Raw genomic sequence first — 12,264 nt, forward strand, 5'->3', positions numbered from 1 at the left:
CTTCATTCTGATCTCCTTAATATTATTACTGACATTTTAAAAGTGTTTAAAAGGGTTTTAAAAGTGTTTTTACATAGAGGAAGATAATGTGGCTATTTCATTTACATTACAGGGGTGATCAAACATGTAGCCCTTAGAATTTGAGCAAGCAGATTTCATGTCTGGGCTATTATTTATTCACATCACCTTCTTATTTCAACTTCTCACATCGCTATTAGTCCTAAATTGCCCCGTCCCAATTTTTTTGGAACGTGTTACATGGATCAATTTCAAAATAAATGTTTACCTTCAAAAATCTATGCAGTTGATCAGGTAAAACATCAAATACCTTGTCTTTATACGTTTTTGTTTGTTTGTTTGTTTGTTTGTTTAAATACAAGTCAAAGTACACTGACAAATCACTCCTCTTTGTTTTTATTAGCATTTTCCATACTGTCCCAACTTTTTCGGAATCGGGGTTGCATGTTTAAACGTAATGCGCTTCATGGTGATGTGATGCCCATCGATGTTATAACTACAGCACAAGCTTCTGAATCTCACAGTTGGAAACTTTGCTAGAAGATTATAACTGAAGACGTGTTCACTTAGTCTGTATTAAAGCACTTAACAATCTAACTAGCATTAGCAACAAACTAACATTATGCTAGCAACCACTTTTTTAGGTTTCCAGGCAACCAAAGAATGAGACTAATACAGTTTTTTCACTTGTCCATCTTTGAATTATTACACTATTTTTTGTCTGCCCTGCAAGTGAGTGCTGTGAGGAGCTGATGAGTCGGACCTGAGCTCTGTCCTGCATGCTCCTCAGGTCTTTTAGGAGCTGCTCAATGCGGCTAGCCCCGTCTCCGCTGTCTGAAAGTGTCAGCAAATTCTCCATCAGGTTGTCCAGAGACAGTTTCACCTTTACACACACACACAAAACATACATTGGAAGGATTTCACACCCACACTTAGTAAAAATGAATACTGTATGAGATGTGGTTTATGATTACTCTACCTCTCTAAAGTCCTGCTCAAAATGTCTTAACTGCAAACACTGCTCTAACTTCAAGTGATGTTTGGACCAGAACTGTTCAAACGCATTTTCAGTCTCATCCAGCTGAGCTAACAACCTGAAATAATCAAAACAAGGAAACACATACACACATAGTATATCACTTTAGTTTTAAACTACATAGCTTTTGTTATTTGGCTTACTTTTAAAGGCATGCTACTTTTATTATTGCTATTATAATATATTATATATGACAGAGTTACAACCCCAATTCCCATGGGGTTGTATATGACAGATTATATATATATATATATATATATATATATATATATATATATATATATATATATATATATATATATATATATATAATGACAGATACAACCCCATGGGAATTGGGGTTGTAACTCTGTCATATATAATATATTATAATATATATATATATATATATATATATATATATATATATATATATATATATATGTATATATATATATATATATATATATATATATATATATATGACATACCCTTTACTGATATGGACACCAAATAGAATAGTATAATACACAGGGGTGAAAAATACTTGATAATATGTTCCTTGTTATGTACTTAGGTACTAGAAAGATTTGCAGTTTACCAAATTTTTATTGAAATTGAATACTTTTAATCAAGCAAATTTGAGAGAAAAACACCATACTTTTTTTTTTGAAGTCAAAGTATTTGTTAAAAATCTCAAATATCATGATGAAAAACCATTTTTTTTCTAGGTTTCGCTGGATTTACAAGTGATTCGTACAGAATGAGAATGATGTCCTTTGCCTCCCCCTTAAAAACACAAAATCTTCCTTTAAAAAAATCACTGCATCAATCACTGCATTTTTTATAAATTGATAAATCTATACTTGTGGTCATGAATATGTGCGCATGTTGAAGCATAGATACAGTGACTTTCACTCAAGTAGACTTTTGCCTCTATACTTTCAATTGAGTATTAAGAATACTTTTACTTAGGTACAGTTTTTTTTCTGTCATTTTTCCAGCCCTGGTGACACAATGACTAGAACTAACTGATGAACTCTTTGTGGTTAAAAACATGCGTTCATTTTACAGAAATTTTGAACATATGGAGAAAATACTGGTACTACACCTTCATGTGTGATCTAGTTTATAATGCACGTAGGAAAATATACGTGCTTATATGCTCTTCTATTCATGTTCAATAACCACATCCTTTCAGCCATTGTAGTAGGCAGTTGGTGCAATGTCACGAGACAATAGATATAAATATATATGTTTGAGCACATTTTTTCTTTGAATGTCACATATATATAATTCATTTTGTACATTTTTGAAGAAACAGTAAAACTAAACTATTACAGTGTGTGTCCAGCTTTCAGAAGTGAATAATTATCCAACATTTATCATTTACAAGTGCTTGAATCACTCATTAAAGCTGAGGATTAACTAACCATTAACTTTTTTTTTTGCCAGCACTAGAATGATAATTTAGATTAGTAAATAACAAATGCTAAAAAATAAATACAGCAAGTTAGATAAAGCAAGTTATCCTAATGATATGCTAGTATAATAATAGAGCAATATAGTAAATATATATTAGTCATAAGACTAATTTGTAGAGATGCACCGATGTATCGGTAGATAAAGGCAATTTTTCACGCTATGGGCCATCAGCCGATAGTTTAAAAAGATCCGATGATCAGGGCTGATTATATCTTGTCAATCAAAAGAGGGCGGGAAAACACATCGATTTTGTGCTGTGTGTAAAAATGATATCTCTTGTGTGGAATGATGACAAAACCGCAGTTTATAATCTCTATAAGCTCTGCACTGCTAAAATTTTACACCGGACGCTGCAGCAGTGAAGCGGGAGTTTCAGCGTTGAGTCTAAATGTATTTTTTGCCGAGCTGCTCGCATTGAATTAAAGCACCAGTACACCACTGAAAGATTAAATGAACATGAGTTGACAAAAAAGTATATATTGCACAGAAAAATATATTTGTAGAGTAGTATATTTCATATCCAGTTAATGTTAATATATAAAAAAGTTGATATTATATATTACCAGTTTGATGTTCAGTGATGAAGTAGAAATGTTTTTGTTTGTGGAGAGTGAATGTGAGAATAACAGGAGGGTTTTTAGAATTCAGTCAACGTTAATATGAATTAATAACATTCAATAATTTAAGAAATCTTACTTTAACCTTCAGAATTTAGTTCATGTGTTAATGTGAGTAATGTGTTTTCTGTTTATGAGACTAGTTACTGTGAAACAACTTGTTGAAATGGAGAGAAAAAAGTTTTTATTTGCATTTCTTTCAGAATTTTGGAATTAATTATTATTAATTTAAAAGAAGGCATAAAAGGCAGAACTAGCTGTATGGGTTATCGGTATCGGCCGATATCACTCTGAATAATCGGTTATCGGTATCGGCTGAGAAATTTAGTATTGGTGCATCTCTACTAAATTGACCAATGTTTCCTTCTTTTTAAAAAAAAAAAAAAATATATATATATATATATATATATATATATATATATATATATAAAGCTCATATTTTTTAATATAAAGATTAATTTAAGAATCTGTGTGTCTGAAGCACATTATTTCAGTGCCCTACTTGTGTCATGTAATTATAAAATGCTATTCATAGTACAGACAGCAGATTAGTTACTCATTAAAGCTGATGATTAACTGACCAGCAGATGAGACCCGATGAGGGCTAAGACAATTGCCAGGGCTAATATAATCCTTTAGAAAAACATAATTATCATTAAAACAAATAGTTACAGAAAAGTAGATATAGCAAAGGATAGTGATTATATGATAAAATGCTAATAATTTCAGTAATGTAGTTGATGCTTATTGACTGCTCAAAATGAATGTTTCTTATAGTTCTTTGTGTTTTAATATAAAGATACTTTGTAATTTTATATATATATATATATATATATATATATATATATATATATATATATATATATAATTACAAAGTATATATAAATAAATAAAGCCTTAGTGGTTTAATGAATAAATGTTTACCTTTTAAACTCCCAGAACCTTTTAAACTCCTAACTCAACACCTTTCCTATTGTAGTTATTGAACAATTCATATAATAATTCATAATGTGTAATACTCTGGGGAGAAAAAAAGACAGCAGAGTAGGTTTTTAGTACACCTTTCCACTGTGGTTAGATTTTCCATTTCGTCTGGGTTTAGTTTGTGGTTCTCGGCTTTACTGGCCTGGTCTTTGATACACAAAAGCAATGTGGTCCCTTGTTTCAGAGCCAACTTCAGTTCATCCTGAAACACAAAGGAAGCACAATTTCAGTTTGGGATACACGTGATGATACACATTTTCATGTGTTTTGTCCATATTTTCATGTGCTCTGTCTATCTCTTCATAACATGTTTTGTTAATGAACAACAAGTAGACTTGGACTATGGACAATGGACAACAACTGGACTATGATTGGGAGCTTGACTACCTGAAGCTTGTCATGTTTGTCTGTGTGAGCTGTTAGGAGATCTTTGGTGCATTGAACGTCATTGGGAAGTTCGGTTTCTGCCAAGTCTGTTCCAAATCTCTGAAGCATTTGGGCTGTGGTCTTCACCGTCACAGCAAAGTTTTCAATGGCCTAGATAACACAAAGTAATAATAATAATAATAATAATAATAATAACATTTTATTTGTTGGCACCTTTCATAACACTCACCTTACAGTACCACAAGAAAAACAACATACAATAAGAGAAGCACAGTTAAAATAGAGGCACAAAATTAAAATAGATAAAGCAATAATATAGATGAGTTAATTATAATGAATAAACTAATTTAAACCCATGTGTTTTAATCTGGGATTAGAACTGTGAAATGGATGATGGATATACAGTGGGAATGAGTTCCAGAGTTTGGGTGCAGAACAACTGAATGTGCTGAGTTTAAAAGCTGGAACAGTGATTAGAGCAGAGGAGGATCATAGAGAACGGGCGGGGGTATAAGGATGGAGAAGATGTGAAAGGTAGGAGGGAGCCAGATTATGAACGGCTTTGAAAGTGAACAGTAGAATTTTATAATGAACTCGTTGTTATACAGGAAGCCAGTGGAGCTGAATGAGGGAGGGTGTGATATGGTCAGTGGACACTGTGTGAGTAATAATTCTTGTAGCTGAATTTGGAATGACTTGGAGCTGGTGGAGAAGTTTATCAGAAAAGCCAAAAAGGATGGCATTACAATAGTCAATACGGGATGTTACCAGAGCATGAATAAGAACTTGAGTGTTGTGACAAGATAGGGAAGGATGTAGTCTAGCACACTGTAAAACCGGATAAATTCATTTAACTCAAAAACTTTGAGGAAACTAATTACCTCAAATTTTTTTAAGTTGATAAATCAATTTCTTCAAGCCAAATACACTTAAATAAAACAAGTTTAAGTTAAATTTTTGTTATATTTAAGCGTATTTGGCCTAAAAAAATTGATTTTGAATTAGTTTCCTCAAATTTTTTGAGTTAAATGAACTATCCGGTTTTACAGTGCAGTATTGTGAAGGAGAAAGAAGGCAGTACATGAGATTTTATTTGATGTGAGGACTGAAAGAGAGTAAACTGTAAAGTTGGACAGGTTGTGCACTAGTTTTAAATAGAAAGCTTATCATGAATGAAATCACTGACTCACTGTCCTGTGGTGGATCCACTGACTGTGACAGTACTGCAGACTTCCACCTAATTCACATGTCAGCTGACCTTTATCCACATAGCCATGAAGATCTGACAGGGAATTCAGCATGACAATCTAAAAGACAAGCAGAACATGACAATTCTCTAGAAGTGACCCTGATTAATCTGAGTAATCAAATCACATATACATATAACACATGCTGTTCATGCAAAACCATTACCATGCACACTAGGTCTAGGTGATATGACAGAATCCAGGCTCCTGTTACTCAAAATATAATTTCTTTTCCCTTGTTTCCTCATTTTACAGCATATTCTTTTAGTAAATGACTTCATGTATCATGATAGTATATTTTCACTATAGCACCCTACCAACATCTAAACATTACAAACAGCACCACACAAGAAGCACGTATAACGGTAAGTTGAGCTTGTGGTATGTGGGGGTAGTGATGCGGTTGTGCATGAAACTATGTTGTGCATGAAACTATGTTGTGTATGAAACTATGCCTAATTACTATAAAGTGTAATGCACATTTTAGGGGGCATTTTGCAATAGTTTTGGAAAACATAGCAGAGAATATCATGTGCACTCTTTTAAACCTACAATGTACTGTGTGTGAGGTGCTTTGTATATAAAAACTGATTAGACCAGGAAATTTCAGCCTATCTGATCATGCTAGGAAAACCCGGTAATGCTGGTTACTCTATGCAAGTCAGTGCTGTTTCTTGTTAATCAGAATTTCCTAACTGGTGATATACTATGGAAACTGGTGATATACTATATATAGTAGTAGTAGTAGTAGTAGTATAATATTGTTTTTTATTGCAATATTTGTTGGTTAAGTTTTAGTACAATCATCACTGCAGTAACAGTTTTGTTACAGGACCCGACCCCATAAGAAACATTCCGGCTTGATACCTGAGGCTAAACCACAAAACATGCAGAACAGTGACTCATTTCCACTTCTGAAATGTGAGTGGCAATCATTGTCAGCCAACCCCACAGCATATAAGGTATTTTAAAGTCCATCTAGACTGATCCACATTCACTTTTCTTTTCTCATGATGCGATAGTTGTAATTACTCTGAGATGCTTTATACACTGTGGGTTTAGGTGAACACTGATGAAGCATGCTTACCGGTACCTTCATTTTAAAGTCATCGCGGCGTAACCGGATGCCAATGTCAGCGATGGCCCTTTGAAAGAACCGTGACGGTCTCAGGACTAGGACTAGTTGCAGGTTGCCTGGAAATGCCCCCTGTTGACCATGTAAAAAACATGTCATATAAAAGCCCCCAAACCCAAGTACTCATGTTTTGATCTCATAGATGTTTTAATGTCATGAATGCATATCTGCATTGTGTAACACTCTTCAAAAACAATTAAAAAAAAAAACCAGTAAGTTGCAAATCACCACAGTTTTGTACATTTGCATTGGTGATATTACTTGCATATGAATATAATTGGTTTTATTCTGTCTCATTCTGCACATATTTGTAACTTTGAACAGTTGTTTATTTGTTTATCTTCTGCTGCTATATTGACATATTCTCTTTTGTCTCTTGTCTGCTGCTGAAACACTGGAATTTGACACCTTGGATTAATCTTTACTTCTCTTATCTGAACTGGGGTCAAATTATTGTCTGTGACAGGATCCACTCTGACTTATTACATGGTAAATGTGACATTCACACCTTTTCATTTTATTTTCATAACAGAAGCAGATAGTAAAATCCTCCGAAGACACTCATTCACTGAATATTTTAATACTCTACTGAACATTTATTGACGCTCTACTTGCAACTGTGCCCACAACTACCATTGAGGACACTGAGATAATTATTCTGGAGTTTGTTCACTGATAATTCACAAATTACTTGTGATTGTGAAATGTGTTGCGAATAATGCTGAGCGGTCTGAAGTCAGTTACAATTAGCCCAATTAATTCAATTCAATTTTATTTGTATAGCACTTTTAACAATGGACATTGTCTCAAAGCAGCTTTACAGAAACACAGGATACAGATTTTAAGTGTGTGAATTTATCCCTAATGAGCAAGCCGGTGGTGACGGTGTTCAGGGAAAACTCCCTAAGATGATATGAGGAAGAAACCTTGAGAGGAACCAGACTCAGAAGGGAACCCGTCCTCATCTGGGTAACAACGGATAGTGTGAAAGTAAAAGAAAGTTCATTATGGTTTTGAAAGGATGCCTGTCTGGCAGTGGTGGCTTAGCAGTTAAGGCTCTGGGTTACTGATCGGAAAGTCGGGTGTTTAAGCCCCAGCACTGCCAACTGCCATTGTTGGGCCCTTGAGCAAGGCCCTTAACCTTAATGGCTGACCCTGCGCTCTGACCTCAACTTCCTAACATGCTATGGTATGCGAAGAAAAGAATTTCACTGTGCTGTAATGTATATGTGATTAATAAAGACTATCTATCTATCTATCTATTTATCTGTTTTGTTGAACTAGTCCACTGTTCACTAAAGTAGACTTGTATGTGGTAATTGCAGTCCTAAGGCCATAGTAGCAACCATAGTCCCAGCAACCACAGCGAAAATGTCCATGTGGAATTGAGGTCCAAACCATTTCCATAGTACTTCAAGCGGCACCATCCTCAGCAATCTCCATGCTGCACTTTGCACATAACAAATTAATTTGATGAATAAATGGTGTGTTCTTCAAGGTGGGTATATATTTAAAAATTGTGGTCTTCAATGCATGCATAAGCCATACGGTAGCGTTTCTTCACAGTTTCCGAATCTGTGAAGGCATGTGACATTACTGAAAAAAGCACACAACTAAACAATTGAGGAACAAGTGAGTGTCAACTGGAGAGACAGACAATGCTTTAGGCGTAGGTTTTTGTGCAACTGCACAACAAAAGAAAACTTTCACAAGTAAAACATCAAAGGGTAACATTATAACAGCTAACACAATTTAATAAATTTAATATTTATTAGATTATAGATTTAATAAATACCCCTGTTCAATTCATCCATGTCAGCTCAAACATTTCCAATATTTGACCCAAATAAATATTTTAGACCACTGGAAATGTTTAACTGTATAAAAGAAACCTATTTTTGATTTTCATTCTATTGGCAGCTTTATTTAAGTCATGTCAAGTCAAGTTCTGTGTCTCAATTATTGTAAAGTGAATATCCTCTCTAGATCTCGAACACTCAACATGCTTAAGAGGTTTTTTAAAAATGTATTTCACTTCGGTTTCAGTTAGTTCTACTGCTCATCATCATACTCATACTGGAAATCTTTCTAAATGTTATGCTAGGAGGACAGAAAAGTTCCAGTTTCAGTCTTGTCACATTATATACTGAGGGCGTTACTTGACTGACTTGCTTAAAAAATATGTTCAATTTTTTTTTCTTTTGTTTTTCAATCCAACTGCTTTTCAGATTCCACAGACACAAGGGGGAGGTGGAGTTACACACCGCTATTCGAGCCAGCGAGGCCTTCACCGAAGTCCATTTGTCCCGCCGGCGGTCTATGATAATGATGAAGCCGATGCTGGCTGCATCCAGACTGAAAACAGAGAGATAGCAAGTTTAACATACTGAAAATGGGACAGTCTTAAACAAAGCATTTTAAAAGGCAAAATATCTACTTGTCGCTATGCAAGTAAAACAGATCTTAACATTTTGGACTTTCTGTAAACATTACCATGCCATTTTCTACAGGAAGGGATGTGATAGGGAGGTGGTCACCTGGGTATGCTGGTCAGATATGTGACTACATTAATGAAGTCTTCGTCGGAAAGATCATTAAAGCCAGAAAATTCTGGGAAAGTAATGATTGGGGCGCCATCCTTCCCTCGTCCCCCTGCACAGGATGAAACATTTAATGTCTTATTAAATTGACATACTTTTACGTAAAAGACAAGCAAACATTTCTTAAAGACGTTCAGCTGCAGATAATGTGCATGCAAACGTTTTTTTTCTGTGAGACCGGGTTGGTAATAGTGCGCACAGTGAGTCACTTTTATTTTATCTCATCCACTAGGTGGTAACACTGAGCTTCATAATATTTCCTGTTCTGAAAATAAATAAATAAATAAATAGAAACCACAGTTCCTATAAAAGCCTCTCAGTCGTGCCCTTGAAATGCTTTGTATTTACTCAGAAGTGTCGGTCAAATAAATAAATGTAAATAAACTCTGTCTGTGTTTATAACAACAGGATCATTTGAAAATGAGATAAGCACACAGCTGATGAATCATGAAATCGCCTTTCATTACGACCTTTCTTGATTCACATATGTTTCAGGTTAAATCAAGAACTCATTAGCCTCTTTAGTAAATTCACTTTAAAATGCTTGTTTTACTATGCTGGTGAGGACCTACAAGTGACACTATCGCAGCTAATTAATGTTATACCACACATAACTCTAACCCCAATATCAATCTAAGTAACCAAAAGGAAACTTTCCTCAAGAGGACCCAGACATTTGGTCCCCTCCAAAATATAAAACACAACCCACATCACAGTTTAAGTTCCTGTGGTTTATCACTCTCACAATACAGCTGAGATCACGCCTATTATTACTGTCAGCATGACATTTCCCGTTATAGTACTTTTAGCTTTTTTTGTCAGTATGATGCTAGAAGATTCAATTCAAGTTTCTATTTAAAGCTTTCATTAGGGTGATGATCACCAAAAATTTGGAATGTAAATCTTTTGACAACCATATTACAGCCTTGCACCAGGGGCAAAGCCAAGAGAGTTTGAGGCTGATTTCATTTGAGTCCTTCACTGCATTCTTGCAATCAGGAGTCATCAGCTACCGCAGGTCTGAGGTCAAATTAGATTTCCCAGAAAAAAAAAACCTTTGCATCTACTCTCTGCCTACCTACCTCTTATGAAAAAAACGACATTTAGTCACTGTAAATGTACCTAAGTTAACTATAAGTACAACTGTTTTGCTACACTAGCGTAAGTATACTTAGAAAGAAGTGTGCTAAGTATTAAAAAGACATAGTTTACTTTTTTGTATGCCTAAATACACTTACATTTTACTTTTGTTATATTATCATGTCTAAGTACATTTAAAGGTTACTTTTGCTATACTAAATACACCTTTTACCTTTGCTCTACTAGCATGTATAAGTACACTTAGAAAGAAGTATGAAGAATCTCTAAGTACATTTAGAAAGAAGTATTAAGCATCTAAAAGTACGCTTAGAAAGAAGTATTAAGCATCTCTAAGTACACTTAGGAAGAAGTATTAAGCAAACATACTTTGCTTTTGCTATACTACTCTTACAGTATATAAACTGCCACTGAAAGGTTTTTGAACACCCTGTATTAACTTTTTTTGCCCAATCATCAAGAAACAGGTTCAAGTTGTTTTTTTTTTTAAGTATTTGTTAATTTCTATTTTATTGGAGGAAAAAAATCTAGATATGGATCATTCTAATTATGCCCCTGTAGCATACAACCTGTATTTTGCTTACAGATAATACTAACTATCTACGATTGATTGTAAGACAAATAGGCCACATTTTATGTACTTCTGAATATAAGCATGTCTTTTTTCCCCCCCTGTTCTGATAGTCTGCACCAGATCATAAAATAAAAGCATATTTCAGGAGTGAGCTCATATCAGGAGGAGCTGGAAAATGCAGATCAGTGTATGTAGATGGTGCAGGGAGTGTAACATCAGGAAATGGCAGGCTTGTAATCTAATAGTGCCATGAATGTAATGGAGCAGAGCTTTCAGTCTACAGTACAGGCCGGGTGAGGAAGTGATTAGATCACATTAACATTGATCAGTGCTCACCAGACAGCTGCTCAGCCTCATGCTCATCTACTCACCCCAAGAAAGAGCAGTATCAAAAAAATGCTCAATAGTTGTTGTTTTTTTTGTTTTGTTTTTTTGTTTTTTAATTAACACTTTCAGCGAATATCATATTTAAACATAATTATAACTGAGATAATTCTGGGTAAGCTGGTAGTGAAATGTTTGGAAGTTTTTTTTTAATGAGCTCTAATAATGCCTCATAAAGCTCTAATAATGTGCTTAAAGTAATTTAAGTAATTAAAATCATGTGACGTGGTGTACTGCTCAACATGCATAATTAGTATGACTTGTTAATAATTATAAAGCAACTGTTATATTTATTAATATAAAATATTTGTAATTAAATATTTATAATTATTCCTCATTATTGTCGTCAGTATTATTGTAAGACAACATTAGCCATATTTTTGTAATGTTATATAGAAACACTTAATTCCAAATTCATTAGTAAAACACATATAGACACATAATTGAAGTTTGAAAACTTTAATGCCAAAATAAAAAAATATATGTGTTTTTTTTTGTTGTTGTTTTGTTCTAAAACATCAAAAAACTAACAAGCATACAGATGTAGCACCTACTTCACCTTGGACGCACAGGAAGCAGTGTGTCCTGGTCATTTTTGGAAACTCTCAGTGTTGACATTCTAAAGGTTATAAATAATTTCATATAACTGTAAATAAATGTTACAGTTGCTTTATAACTGTTCACAGGTTTTTATTAGCTAAAGTTGTACAATACACCACA

At 34.2% G+C, this 12,264-nt stretch overlaps 1 protein-coding gene across 2 annotated transcripts in view; it reads right to left on the reverse strand.

Moving 5' to 3' along the window:
- mcf2l2 (MCF.2 cell line derived transforming sequence-like 2) overlaps positions 1 to 12,264 on the reverse strand; it is an 83,500-nt gene that overhangs the window by 48,306 nt on the left and 22,930 nt on the right. For both annotated transcript variants that reach the window (XM_053634111.1, XM_053634110.1), the window contains exons 3-10: positions 9,426 to 9,540; positions 9,153 to 9,243; positions 6,841 to 6,960; positions 5,697 to 5,813; positions 4,507 to 4,656; positions 4,197 to 4,321; positions 998 to 1,112; positions 782 to 901 (exon numbers count right to left, since the gene is read on the reverse strand). In XM_053634111.1, the coding sequence (XP_053490086.1) occupies positions 782 to 901; positions 998 to 1,112; positions 4,197 to 4,321; positions 4,507 to 4,656; positions 5,697 to 5,813; positions 6,841 to 6,960; positions 9,153 to 9,243; positions 9,426 to 9,540 (953 nt within the window). The remainder of the gene's footprint in view (positions 1 to 781; positions 902 to 997; positions 1,113 to 4,196; positions 4,322 to 4,506; positions 4,657 to 5,696; positions 5,814 to 6,840; positions 6,961 to 9,152; positions 9,244 to 9,425; positions 9,541 to 12,264) is intronic.

Source organism: Ictalurus furcatus, chromosome 10 (genome assembly GCF_023375685.1).
Source record: "Ictalurus furcatus strain D&B chromosome 10, Billie_1.0, whole genome shotgun sequence".
Lineage (NCBI taxonomy): Eukaryota > Metazoa > Chordata > Actinopteri > Siluriformes > Ictaluridae > Ictalurus > Ictalurus furcatus.